This window comes from Microcebus murinus, chromosome 8 (assembly GCF_040939455.1).
Source record: "Microcebus murinus isolate Inina chromosome 8, M.murinus_Inina_mat1.0, whole genome shotgun sequence".
In the NCBI taxonomy this organism is placed as follows: domain Eukaryota; kingdom Metazoa; phylum Chordata; class Mammalia; order Primates; family Cheirogaleidae; genus Microcebus; species Microcebus murinus.
Window position 1 is genome coordinate 47,273,120 of NC_134111.1, and position 15,297 is coordinate 47,288,416.

The window sequence follows — 15,297 nt, forward strand, 5'->3', positions numbered from 1 at the left end:
AATTTATAATCACAATACTTATTAATAATTTATCAGTAGCAGCTGCTCACTGGCGATGCCATGGTACAGGGAGAGAGGCTATGGGTAAACATCATTCTCAGTACAGATTTTTATAGCACCATGCCTTTCCCTCCCACTCATGAAAACCTCTGATGAATTGTGCAAGGGTGATATCATCACATTATTGGAGCAATAACCTTGAATCTGCTCATCTTTTAAGCAAGTCAATAAATATGTTGGCACCTTATTTACTATTAGTAATCAATTATGCACACACCACTACAGATTGGGACACACCACCTCTTCTGCTCCAGGTAGAGCCTAGTACCCCAAGAGGAACCTGACAGAACCAGAGAGTCCTCTGACACCCATATTCCTCCCCTAATCTCCTTTCTACCAATCGGGCTCCCAGTTTTCATTTCTACTTATTCCTTCTTATAAGCATATGGTGTTCGATGGCCCATTTTGGCTCTACAGGATGTGGTACCCATCTACAGCATTTTGTGTCCAAGGCAGTCATGGTCAGAAAACATGATCCTGAAGTATGTCCCAAGTCTTGGCCCTGGAGTGTCATTTATCAGCTGCTCTGAACAAATCCATGTTCCCAATCTATTAAGCAGAGAAAAGCAGTGCTGACCTTCTTCGAAATATCAGAGAATGACAATTTCACAGCCTTTTCTGACAGCAGCAGAAGAAAAGAAATGAGAAGACATCATCTATTAAGTCACTGAAGGTAGAGTTTCACTTGTAAAAATAAAAGAAACACAAAGAGGCAAGCCTTCCTGTGACTGGCGTCTTACATGGGCAGACGCTCCACACTGCCATCAACAAGTTTCCTTCCAATGCACCAGATTTTTTACTTGTAAGGGAGAAGTTCTTAGCACTTGTTTGCACTTTATACAAGGAATCAAATCATTTCACAATGACACAGAAAAATTGCAAGAAAAATTCAACAGGAGGATTCCTGGTAAAAATACAAAGGCCACACAAGCCGCCATCCCCTCCCTGATTCCTCAGCCAGTCTCACAATCAAGACCACACAGGCTTCAAAGGGACAAAAAGAAGAAGTGGTGCTCAACATCCATTCACATCTGGCTCAGAGTTAAGGTGACTGACACAGTCCATCAGCCACAGCAGTGATGGAGGACAGCAGTTTAAGATAACAGCGAACTGCATGGTCTGCCCATCTCTATCACGGCCACAGAACCCTGCCCCAAAGCAGGGGAACTTAGGCTGAGGAGCAGTGCCAGAGGTCACGCCTGGAGGAGCAGCAGCAGAAGGAAGGGGCGCTGGGAAGGCTGGAGCAGGAGGCCCTGGACAGCTGCGCTGCAGATTCGGACAAGAGCCAGCTTTCTCGGGGCTGGCCATACACATGACCAAGAGCTCGCCACAATCAACTTTCTGCAAAATATGACAATCACACCAAACCAAGGAAAACCACAGAGAACTCCCAAGTCACAAATCCATTGTTCCCTGGTTCCTCAATGTGGGGTGGGAGGGCTATTTTTAAGAATGCTCTGACAAAAGCAGCCACAGGACAGACACTTGGTTTCTTCTCTCCTCCAAGCTCAAGATCGTCCTCTGATTCCAATGCTTTAAAACAGCCTGAGGGCATCTTTAGTGACTGAGCTAATGAGGGCCATTCAAACATTCTGATGCCAGATAGGTCCTTGGGAAACATCTTGTCAATTTTCCTTCTTTTACAAGAGAAAGAACTGAGCCCAGAGGTGGCTAAACTGTCAAAAGGCATAGATTTAAGAAGCATATTGGGGGTTGTGGGGGGAGCCCAATGGCAAGGACTGAAAGTGAAGTCTGGGGAGATCTGAGAGCAATGTGCTTTTATGACCTTCAGAATGACCTTAAACAAGTGCACAATTGCTCAGCAGCCCTCAGACCCTTCATCTGAAAGACCTACGGTGCTGAATTGACAGCCATTGTAAGCAGAGCCCCAGGTAAGTACATCACAGGGGTATTGTTGTTTCTCTGGCCAAAGACATGCTTCTGAAGTCAATGAGGGCTCCTGGCCGCCCATATCCGCAGAGACCGGCACAAGCAACTTAGATCAAATATTAATAAGTTTAAATTTCCAATGCAATATTCATATACCTGCAGGTGATCTTTTTCATACAAATCTCCATTCAACTAGCTCTACTATCAGAAGCATCCATTAAACCACAATAGCCCATCTGTACACTTTAAAGAGATGGTCCCTATGGAATATGATTAAAATAACACACCACCAGTTGCTACACGTATTTAAAGAAACAATTCACATCGTTTCCACAAAGTTTCGAGAAGGAGTAGTCAAACCTTCAAAGAATCTGCATATTTTAAAATCTGTAATAAAGAACACCTCATATATAAACTCTTAACTTTTAAGAATCACTAATCTATGAGAATCATAAATTAAACCCCCACCGCTCAGTATTCTTTTAAGCTAAATTCACCATGTAGCCAGACATTTGTTCATTTACCAAACAACTATTTGCCAAGATCTTACTACGTCCCATTTCCAGTTCTAAGCACTGGGACTACACAACAGAAACCCCTTCCCTTGAGGAGCTGAATTTTAAGATGGTGCCGGGGTCAGAAGAAGAGGTCAAAACAGATAATAAGCAAAATTACAAAACATAATATATAGCAGCAGCAGTTCTCAGACATTAGCATGCATCAGAATCACTAGAGGACTTCCTAAAACACAGATTGCAAGACCCTTTTCCCCAGTTTTTGATTCAGCATGTCTGGCATGAGAAAGCACAAGAATTTGCATTTTCATCAAACCGATGATGATGCCGCTGGTCTAGGAGCACACCTTGAGAGCCACTAATGTAGGGTAGACCGATGTGTACAATAAAGAAAAATGGAGCAGGGAACAGAAAGTATGGAGTGAAGGGCTGCAATTTGAGGCCATGGAAGTCTCACTGATATGACATTTGAGCCAAGATCTGAAGGAGATAAGAAGAGTATTCCAGATGGGGGAGGGGTACAGCCAATGCAAAGGTCCTGAGGCAGAAACATGCCAGGCAGGGAGGCCAGTTTGACTGGAGTAGAGCAAGGGAGAGGAAAAAGTAAGAGATGAGGTCAATGAGATCATGAGGTGCCAAGATCTTGCAAGAGCTTGTGAGCCACCTTAAGGAATTGGACTTTCACTGTGAAACAGGAAGGGACTGGAAGGTTCTGAGGAAAGGCATGATGTCCACTTGTTTAACAGCATTCCTCTGGATGCTGTGCAGAGAACACACCACAGAGGGGCTAGGACAGAAAAAGAGGACCTCTTAGGAGACAACAGTAATAATCCAGACAAGAGCGATGGTGCCTTGGACCAGGATGACAGTGGGGGCTGGTGAGCTGTGGTCGACGACAGGATCTCCTGACAAGCTGGACAGGGTGCAGGGTGTGAGAGGAAGACAAAGATCAAGGAAAACCAAGATTTCTGGCCTATTCAATGGAAAGAAGGTCCTGCCATTAAAGGAAGTGGAGAAGACTGAGGAGGGCAGTATGTTAGGGGTAGAGGGGTCAGAGTTCTCTATTGAAGTTAGACAATTTTTGGAGTTGAAAAGAAATTTGAGAGCCTAAGAACATCATTTCACAGGTGATACAAACCATGGCCAGCAAAGAACTTGACTGAGGGCACCAAATGAGTTAATGAGATAATTCTTAGCTACTGTATCCACAAGCGTCCTCTGTATAATCAAGTTACATTATATTCTATAGAATGTAAATATAGGTTGACATTATTTAAATTTCCTAAAACTCTATAATCAATGTATGAAATACACAGTAACTTACAAAATGTTATAGACCAAAAAACTATTCCTATCAATAATCCATGTTTAAGATTTATCCCCAGGATAATCTATTAAATTAGTCCTTAAATACTCCAGGTATAAGCATTTCCTTCCACACTTAAAATTTTTTTTAATTAAATTTTTACAGTTAACTGCATAACGTCTGTTTCTCCTGAACTCTAAACTCCTGGCAGTAGACACGATGTCTCCGTTGCTTAGTACTGTGTCGGCGCAAACGACTGTGCCTGGAACACGGCAAATGCTCAATAAACAGCTGTCAACTAACCACTTCAGACACACTGAGCCCAAACACCTAATGTCACCTTTTCCCTAGGGAAGGAGCAGTCTGTAACACATGGAGGCTCTGGGAAACAGAAAAACGAATGAAAAAAATAACCAAACAAAGAACTGAGTTAAACTGCTCTGCATTAAGTCTAAAAACTCCTGTTTTACCATCAGTAGTTTTTTGTAATATATGAAATTTAATTTAATAATGATATTGCAGACCCTTAAAGGAAGAAAACAAGAGAAAGACAGGGAGACTGAGTCCCATCTGCCCGATTCCCCTGAGACACTCTTCCCTAAGCTCAGCCCTGCCCCATGCAGCTCAGTGTGCACAGCTGAGGAAAAATTCCAGCAGGGGGGCAGAGCAAAGCCATTCTCCTCCATTGGGTTCACCTGGTAAGAACTCGAAGTTGCTCAAACAACTGCTAGCAGCTGTTAAAGAATGGGAAGCTGCTTAAAATCTCCCCAAGTATTTCTCACTGATGGTGTACAGATGGAATGGAAATCTAAGTTTCCTGAATTGACGGCATTCTTGGTTCCTACTGGAGGTATCACCAAATGTTACGGTTTGCCAAGATACCAAAACTCAGGGAGCCGCATTAATTTATTTTCCTTATTTACTTAAGCCAAAAAATATAACTCATACATGAGAATTTTGTCATAATTCGTTAAACCATCATTCACATCATTATAAACTATCCCTGAAACTCAAAAAAAATTGGGGGTTCACTATCAAGCACTTTATACCCACCCCCCAGCCAAAGATTTTTAATTTGCATGTGTACTCTGTTTTCTGGGTGTACCCAGTATCTCGATTCATATTCTCTGCTTCACTCTTCCTTAACTTTATTAATCAGAGGTGGAAAATGCTCATTGAAAATGCTATTTTCAGGCTTTAAAATATGCAGTAGTGTACATATCTAAATATTTTAAATAGTTTCACCTCCCCCTCTGTTAAGCTGATATATTCTTACTTGAACATTCAGCTATGCCATACATCTGCACCCTCTGCGACCAACAGCACGTGTACTTGTGTAGCTTGCGGACCAGGCAGGGTGTCTAACACGCCTCCAGTCAGACTGAACTGACCAAAAGTTCATGAACACCTGCCGTGTGTCAGGCCCTGTCTGAGGACCAGGCAGGGTGTCTAACACGCCTCCAGTCAGACTGAACTGACCAAAAGTTCATGAACACCTGCCGTGTGTCATCGCCCTGTGCGATGAACAACACAAGAGTTTCTGCCTCTGGGAAGTATACAGCCTGGAGGTCAGAGGGGAAGGGAGAATCCCGGGTTCAGTAGTGTCCAATAGGCCAGCTAGGGTAGGCAGAGGGAACTTGCAAAACACCAGGGTGGGGCAGTAGAGGAAAGGACTGAAAAAGGTTTCTCAAGGAAAGAATGTCCTGTATTGAGTGTTAAGAGATAAGAAGTTATCCAGGTTAAAAAAAAAAGGGGGGAGGGGGTTGTAAACAAGAATTTATAAGAATTTCAAATCTCAGCAGAAAACACTGGGAGACGAGACTGGAAAAACAGGCAGGTCCTTCGTATGCCATTAGTAGGGAGCTGGGGCTTTATTCCATCAACTACAGTTTATACTCTATGCAAGAAAATGATATGGCCAGGTCTGCGTTGCAGATTCTTCACTTTGGTGATTTGGTGGAAATTGATGGGGCACAGAAAGAGGAAGAGCAAAGCAACGCTAGTCAGATGGAGTATGTAAAGCCTCCTTGTGGCCTCACAACACCCTTTAGTTACTAACGTGTTTCCCCGAAAATAAGACCTACCCATAAAATAAGCCCTAGCAGGATTTCTAAGCATTTGCACAATATAAGCCCTACCCAGAAAATAAGACCTAGTGATGGGCGTGGCTACACAGCACATCTGCACAACACATGCATTTCGTCACAGAGTGGTAAAGAAGACGAGCAGCCCTTCTCATTTGCCCCTTCGTGACAACTACTATCCCAGAGGTGACAGGAAAGGTGCGGGCAGCCCCCCCAACAAGGTCGGCTCCCCCTGTCAGCTCCCGGCCATCCTGTGCAAGCTGAGGCTTTGAGGGGAAAATAACACATCCCCTGAAAATAAGCCCTAGGGTGTCTTCTTGAGGAAAAATAAATATAAGACCCTGTCTTATTTTCAGGGACACACGGTATTATACTAAAGGGCACCACCCGCAGTTCAATACAAAAGCAGTAAGAGTTAACTAATCTTAAAATGGAATGTGTTTTAACTCCTTTAATGCTCTAGTATATTCTAATTACACAGACGTGCAAAATGAAATAACTTAGCCACATGGCTAGAAGGAGCCACACCAGGATTTGAACCATGGCTATCTGGTATCAGAGCCCATGCTCTGGGCCAGAGTGCTCAGAAATATGATGACATCGTCATTTCCTGATTCAGACACCTCAGAGCTTTCAGAGCTTCCCCATTCGCATTGGAGGCTGCCTCCGGTGCTGCTTGGGTGCTCCATCACCTTGCAGCTGCCTCTCTTCCCCACAACACAAGAAATAGCTCTTTAACCCCTCTCCATCGAAGTGTACTTTATCAGGGCCAAAGAGCACAGACAGAAAACAAAAGAACCTAGCAGCTATGGATGTAAAAATGCAACCACTTTCCTCTGGCCCCTTTAAGAATAATGTCTAAGCATTAGAAGCAAGTTAAGTCTCCTTGCATGTTTTCCTGGCAATTTTAGTCATGGGGTTTTCAGTGTTCAAGAGGCAGCTGAAGCTGAAAATGTATTCAAGGATGATAAGAATATGACCTCCCTCCAGGACAATAGAGATGATACCCGAAGTCTTAGCAACATACCTTAGATGGTGAAAAACCTAGGGCATAAGCTTGAATCGAATGGACTCAGATACCTTGCGATGGGTGTGACAGTAAATTCCTACAGTTCTAGGCTGCCTTAGCTCAGTACCAGATTTGATTTCTCTGTTATGAAAAACTAGGGATGGGAAATTCACATTCATATACATAAGCACTGTCTTAGTCAATTTGGGCCACTGCAACAAAATACCTTACATGGGGTGATTTATAAACAACAAAAACTTATTTATCTCAGTTCTGGAGGCCGGGAAGTCCAAGATCAAGGTGTCTGCAGATTCAGTATCTGGTAAGGACTCACTTTCTGGTCCATAAATGGTGCCCCTTCTGGCTGTGTCCGCACATGGTAGATGGGGCAAGGCAGCTTTCTGGGTCTTCTTTTACAAGGGCACTAATTCCATTCACAAGGGCTTAGCCCTTGTGACCTTATCACCTCCCAAACACCCCCTACCTCTGAATACTATCACATTGGTGATTAGGTTTGAACACATGAATGGGGCGGGGGGAGGCCCACAAACATTCAGACCAATACACACACACACACACACACACACACACACACACACACACACTCCTAAAAGGCAAAAGAAGCACAAATGAGCATGAGATCTACCTTATATTAATATAATGCAGTACTGTGTGTCTAGTAACTTCTTCAGAAAGCAAATGTTTTAAAAATCAGCATTTTTAATAGTACATTAGAGTAGTTACTATTTTTAAAAATCCCGAAATAAATGGATTTGCAGTAACCACCCCAAAGTGACCTGTTTGATATGAGTTTCTATTTGCTTAAAATAGTGTCTCTCATTAATTCCAGACAAACAGGCTTAGTCACTTGCCAGATGAAGCACCAAGCTCTTCCTGACAATACAACAGAGTATCAAATTGGAAAATAAAATGCTATGCCATGGGAAAAGCATGACTTCCACATAGCCACTCCTGCTCCTATCACATAATGTGGCAAAACCTGTCACATTTACCAAGGCATCCTATTCAAGTTTTACTATCAGGGAATCAAACACACAGTCTTCTCTAAGCATAGGAGATATAATACCAAGAAAAGCATGTTTTTAATGCCTAAGTAGGTTCACTACATCAAACCTGAAGTTTTCCAGTCTGAAAAGAGTACCATGTCACTACTGAGCTTATTTCTGCACCAAAGACCACCCGAGACTGCTTCTCCTATCTGCTGAAACCTTACCAGTGACACTATGTTTTTCTATTTGAAGGAGCAAGGAGGAAGAAGGTGCTGAATATGTTCCCTGATCCAAAGGAGAATCGATTTATGCAGAGACGTAGAGGAACTAGTGATTGCTATTGGTATTCCATCCGAAACCGAGGTCATTTAAAGCCAGATTTAGGGTCCTCCCTCTGAAAATCTCACAGACATGGGAGGACAAGCCCTGCAGTCAGACTGCCTGAATCTGAAGCCTGGCTCCACCACTTTTCTCCGTGTGACCTGGGCAATTGACTTCCCCACGCTGTACCTGAGTTTCTCGCCTGTGAAATGGGTGTATAGTACCTTCCCCAGAGGGTTACGGTGAGGACTGAGTCACAATGCACCCAGGACCTGCAACCGGGCCTAACACATAGGAAGCACTCAATAACATCAGTTACTGATTTTATATCCACGGTCAATAGAAGTATACACACTTCCCAGAAGAATTTGTACAGTAGTAAACAGAACCAAAGCAAATATTAGCCTATTCCCCACACTTGTTAGCAGCAAAATAAAGCAAGGGTGTCTCACAGTCTAAAAAAGGACCTTTAACCCTTTGCACTTGCTTCCTTTTTAATCGATTCCTTTATTCTACTTGGGATTTAATTTTTTAAATACCCCAGATTTTACAAAGCACAGCAGTAGAATAAAAAACTGGAGTTTCTTTTCATACAAACTTATTTATTTGGATTTTTTTTTATATTTCAAATTATTGATACATTCCAAGAGTCATTTTAATCTCTATAATGTTTGCTAACCGTGTCGAGTCACACTAGTGCAACATCTGAGTGCAAAGGGTTAATCTCCCCTTTTATGATAGAAAGTTCTGAGAAGAAAATTTATATACATGGTAGAGTGAGTGATTTTTTAAAAAAAAAAAAACAAAAATTATGGTTTCTATTAGGATAAAAAAATGCCCTTTCTTAAAAACAATGCGATGCACATAATAATTCTCTCAAGGTAGGCAATACACATTACATTCAAAGAAATGAATGCAAACTAAACTTTTTCCCTGCTTAACTTTCAAACTACAGGGCCTAAGAGGTATAAACATACCAAAGGGAAGAGGGAAAAAACAGTCTGGGTAAAAACAATGTATTATCTGTCCAAATGAAATAGGTAGCAACAAAAGGGGACAAACTCACTCCTCCTGTTGCTGTCTCTGCTTTCAACTCCTCCACTCACCTCTCCTATCTCACCCACCAGACAAAGATGCCAGCAAAAGACTCAGAGACTCCTGGTCCTAGGTTTTGTTCAGACGGTGACCAACTGCCTGACCACGAAAGGCAATCTCCCATATAATGAGGACAGCAGTAACATCTACCTGTTCCAAGGAGACATTAAAAATGCTTTAAGGCTGTAACCTTATTTTCTAGTTAAAACTTTAAAAACTGAAATCTTAACTACTGTATAAATTCAATGCTGGACTCAGGTCAGAGAATATGGGAGAAATTAAACGGGACTTCTAGAAAGCTATAGCTCCAGAGATAGAGAAATGGCACAAATGCCTATTCAATGGCCAACACACATCCATCCGGGAAACGGCAATTCCAGCTCACGTTATCACACAAGCACGATGTCTGCACACACAAAAGGATAGCAAGGAAGCCCCGAATGGCTGTAACACAAAGTCCTCACCCTGTGCCAGGCACAGAACAGGCACAGCCCTTTACATATCAATTCGTTTCATCCTCACAACTCCCCCCCTCAACGAGAGTTCTTTCTGCGCAAACCCTTCTGAACCCAGCACCCCTGCAGCAGCACGGCCTCATTCTAGGTCACGCTCCACACCACCCACAGTGAGGAAAAAACCCAGAGGCCTGAAATGGAAAGGAAAAGTCAGGAAATCTTACCTCGGGGGATTCCTGCTGGGAAAAAGAAAAGGACAATGTGTTCCAGAAGGCCCAGCCGAGGCTCAGATCATTTAATCTGACAAGAATAATGGGATGAGGTGACTGGCAGAGCTTCCAGTAACAGAACCAGGCAGGGGGAGGATGGCCTTCACATTTCAAAGGCAGCTCGTTGCTATTTTGACCCTCTCAGTGAAAAATTGTCATTTCATCACAAAACAGCAAATGAGTTATCGGCACTTCCTTACCTGCTTAGAGCATGATGAACGGCAAGTTAGCGTCTAAATTCCGTAATTTATAAGGGTTGCCTTTTCATAACTCATAAACCCTCTCAGAGCTGAACCTCTTGCAAGACAAATTTGAGGTACACATTATCTCCAGTCAGTGCAAGTGAGCATTGTGTGATCCTCTCAACTGTAGTAATAATAGTAACAGTAGTAATAGTAACCATAGTAGTAGTAGCAGCAGTGGCCATGGTAGAACAGCAATGATGATAATATTTACTGCATGCCTACTATGGGCCAGCCACTGTTAAGATCACTGGACCTTGATTTCACAAAAAAAGATGAGGTGGCTTATATTTTTATCTTCCTTTAAGGGAACTGAGTCTAACGGAGACTTGGTAACTTGCCCAAGGTCAAAAAGCTATTAAGTGGTGGCCTAAGAATTTCAACCAAGCCTGTTGTCGAACCAGAGCCTACCTCCTTAACAGTTAGACTACTTGGGGCTAGATGGTTTGAGATTTTTGCCCATAGAAGTTTTCAGCTGACACTTGCCTAGTTGAACTACTTTTCAAACTGTCCCTAGCCTGTGGGGTAGGGTCCACGCCTGAGGACAAGATATGCATACATAAGGCACTAACTTAGATGGCTCAAGAACAAAATTCAGTGTTAATGATGAGGGCCTCCAAAAGAGGAAGGGAGGGGATAGATGAATCAAGAATAGCCAAAGATTGATAATTATTGAAACCAGGTGATGGGTACAAGAGGGCTCATCCTACTCTTCCCTGCAATGACAGGGACAGGCCAGGACAGGGAAGGACTGTCCAGCCTAAAATGCCAAAAGCATCCCACCGAGAAATGGTGATGGCTAAAAGGATTTGCTGATAGACTTTCATGGACATGGATAAAACGAGAGTGAATATGGACATGGCTAGATTTTATCGTAAGCCTTTCAGGTTACTCTGGGACCAATAACAAAATGAGAAGCTCTGAACATGGAAGGTGCTCACCTGCTGTGTTCATCAAGAGACATTCACTGCATCCCCTGTCTACCAACTGCCAAGAACAGCCCTGTTGAGTGAGACTTCAGAATTTCATAAGACCCAGATTTTAAGGGCTCACAATTCTTTCAGCCACCTCTTCATTAATTTTTATTTAGTATGTACAATTTTTTAAACTTTCAAACTCGTCAAAAAGCTTTTTCAAAAGTGTTCTTCCTGCAGTTATATCAATATTTTTGTTATTTGATCTGAAAGGTAGAAAATATAATAAAATTGAAAGTAAAATTGTGCTTTAGCAAAAGGCTATATACTGAAATAGCATTTTTTACAGCATGATCTGATGAAGATGTACCAAAGCAACAGGAAAACATGTTATCCTTCAGACCCAAACATTCTGTAAATGTATGTCATGTGAAACAGGGCAGTCCAGATACATTCTTAAAAGAGATTACATGCATTTATTCATTTCTCAGGAACGATTCTACAATCCTTGAAACTGTAACACTTCTGTAAACAAGTAAAGAATTTTTATCTTTATTGGCTTTACCTGCTATTTGTACCGAACCATCCTCACCCAGAAGAATATTACCAGCTTTCAAATCCCTATTAGAAAAAAGAAATAGAGAATAAATTGTGGAGTATAGACACTATAGTTTATTTATAGATTCACTCAAGAAAAATTTAAAATATATCATACAATGCAGCTCTTTGACATAATTATTTTATAAATGTTAAAATTATAAATGTTAAAAGTTACAAGGATATACTGTCATTTTATAGTTTACTCCTAGGAGACAGGATTTTAGGAACAAATATTTTCTGTGACATCATTATCCATATCGAATTAAATCACTGGTGAGTAGACTCTTTATGTTTCACAGTTAGAGACTGTCCATAAACTCACAATACTGTCGTTTTATCAAGTATTAAAGCCCAGTCTATGTACAGCTGTTCTACTTTCATTTAACTGAACATTAATTCCATCTCCTTCTAAAAAAATGAATTTTATGAGTCTCTCCTCTGGCAAGATACTGATTATAAATACTCATTATAATATTATATGTTTCTTTACTATATAGAAGTTGTACAGAGTAATCTTAACACTTTAAGAAAGATGACAATTTGCAATTTATAGGTTTGATTTCTAAAGTTTTATATTTTCTAATTATTGAAAAATATAGTAGATATTAAACATACAGCTAACTTATAGTTTGGAGTAAGGAGCATACATTATTAGTATTACTGGTAAATGGCTATTTACTTGAAAAAGTTACAAAACTTCCTAAGAGCCCAAGCAGCACTAACTCATTTGAAACATCAGGCACTCACATTCTATGCTGTTTGCCTATTTAAAGAATCGGCATTTTATGTCACAAAAAAAGATGAAATTAGTGCCCCCTCCTTCCCTCTCACTTCGATGTCAAAAATAATTAACATATTATAATATTTGGAATAGGACTGCCTGTATCAGAAAGCTAGAGATGCTATCCAGTTCAATTAAGCATACTTTAAGAGTAGTTATGGTAACTAATTTTTGTAATGAGTCCACATAGTACCTTTTATATTCTGCTCTTATTTCAGTGAAAGCAAATAAACTGATCCCAAGGATACCAATATAATTCATCAAAATTTATTGTCTCATTTCTTTCTTAAGTCCTTTTTCCCCATCTATTTAGCCTATCTAAATTAGAAGTAACGTTGATACCTACCTGCTGTGTGTGTTTCCTTAACGTTCTTTATAAACCCGGGCTAAAGATATGAACAGATGAATGTAAACGCCTCTGCAGATGCCATACCTGTGAATCTGACCATTTCTGTGCAGGTAGTCTAAGCCTTCCAAAACCTCTTTAAGAATTGTTGCTATTATTGCCTCTTCCAGAACTCCATTCTTGTGTTCTCCTCGATTGACAATGTATTTTATGATATCCAACATGGAACCTAAGTGGACAGACAAAAGAATCGGAAAAGTAATTTTATAAACACCTTCATTACCTTTTCAGAATAAGACTCCACCATTCAGGGAAAATTAAATGGGAATATCAATATATTGGGTTTTGCTTGTTTGGTTAATGTGAGTATTCCCAAGGTGTACAAACAACTGAAGGGCAGCCCCATGACCAGAAACACTAAATTCGGGTTTGCATGAACACTTTCAGTGTGAACTTAGTGAGGAGGACTCTGGATCAGGAACCAGAAGATTGTTCATGGCTACTTCATGGTTAGTTCCTTTCCCTAGAGATATAATCGATTACAGACTTCAAAGAGGGTTCAAGAAATCTGACTGACAAAAAAAGGAGTAGAAGGCCAGGAAAAAAGGCAGTAGTGACCTGCTAAGAGAAAAGACCACGGCCCTTCCTGAACACCTAAATCCCAGGTGGGAGGGGAAAGGCAGCATGTTGCCACTAAACCTCTGCTTATCACCAGAAGATTCCTTCCTGCAACACTACACAATCTTTATTTTCATTTACCTGATGCTTGATATACTGACACTCACAATAAAGAAATAATATCTAGTACTTTGTTACTATTAATTTATACAGAGTGGTATCCTTGGCACTGTGAATTCATGTTTCAACACATATTAATTAATATTCCAAACCTCTGGGTCATTTAAAAAGCCATAATTACCTGGGGGCTGAACATTTCTGAAGCGTGAACAAACAGCTTACCTCAGGACCAGAATTTGGCCCTAGGCTCTTTATAATTAACTAAGAGGATTGAGTTCCCCCCGCAGATATTACTACACCGGACTAGCTGCCTGCCCCTCATTAAAAGAGCCAATGTGATGAAATAAAATAGAAGAAAACATATGCATATTTTCCCCCTCAGAGAGAAACAAAATCAGTTTATTCATTGGCTCTTGGATTTCTGTGTCGTTTAGAAAATGCTAATTTCAAAAACATTTCATAGGGATATACCATACCGGGCATATATGCTTTTCTGGTTTGCTAAAAGAAAAGTGAACAAGAACCCCCATCTGCCCACATTCTCCTGTGGAAACCTGTTTAAAACCTGTTCTCCTCTTACCTAAAGTCCAGAGAGACTAAATTGGACTCTTTTAAAAAGTCAATGAAATTTTCTGTCAGATTCTCCTCAGAAAAGAGGACAGAGGATATTCTCAAGTTTATAAAAGTAAAAGGTTAACTAAGGTGAAATCTTCAGCTTGACCAGGGTAGTATTTGGGACTATTCAGGGGTCTCAGGTCACCAGAATTTCTCATTTCCTCAGAGTTGGTGGAAAATCCACTAAGATTATCTTGTTGGCAAAGCATAGCCCTCTGCAGAACCAAGGGGCAGTCCAACCTGGGCAGGCTTCCTTTTTCTTTTATTCTTTCCTTTTTTCCTTTCCTTTTTTAATTAAAAACTAAAGTAGGCACTCAAGGAAACAATGACTAATAGGATTGAGTAAGACTGCGAACAGAACAGAACTAAGTTCTCCCAGGCTCCCTACTGAGACCTACACAAGCAGACCTAAGCCAATTATGATGTTGTCGTCATCTCATTTTGGGGCCTTTACTTGATCTAAGAGAGTTTCTTTAAAAAAAAAAAAAAAATTCAAGATGTGTTCCTAGATGCAACCTTTGCTGGAACTGGGTCTGCAAACTAAAATGAGCTCTATCATATAAATTCTGCCAGTTTTGGCTTTGTCCATTCAAAGCAAAATGCTCTCCTCGGCTTCTAAATCATACTTCATGATTCAGAAAGACACACAGGGAGTGATGCCCTAAGAAAGAGAACATGCTAGAGAGGTGGGTAGGCCAGGTGTCACTACGGAAGTCACTCAGGCTTTCTAAGTGCCCAGGTCTGTAGAATGAAGGTAAAAACACTTGTAGCATGGCACCATTTTTAAGTCAACAGGCTCTAGAGTCACAAAATCCAGCACCAACATTTACTATGTGTGTGGCTTCGGGCAAGTTGCTAAACTCCCTTTAGCTTTGGTGTAATTTACGAAAAATAGGGATGGTGACACAGGCCATTCAGGGATGTTGTCAAGAGTAAATGAGGTAAGGTCAGTAAATTGCCTTGGATGGGATCTAGCCACAGAATAAGTGTTCAATAAAGGTAACAGTTATCATTATCATTCCCTTTCTGAGAGTGATGAAAAGAAAT

The 15,297-nt window shown here is 41.0% G+C and overlaps 1 protein-coding gene across 1 annotated transcript in view; it reads right to left on the reverse strand.

The window, feature by feature from the left end:
• Positions 1-15,297, reverse strand: part of STK39 (serine/threonine kinase 39) — a 277,886-nt gene that overhangs the window by 184,656 nt on the left and 77,933 nt on the right. Inside the window, exons 4-5 of the mRNA XM_020288403.2 lie at positions 12,985-13,126; positions 11,736-11,791 (exon numbers count right to left, since the gene is read on the reverse strand). Of these exons, the coding sequence (XP_020143992.2) occupies positions 11,736-11,791; positions 12,985-13,126 (198 nt within the window). The remainder of the gene's footprint in view (positions 1-11,735; positions 11,792-12,984; positions 13,127-15,297) is intronic.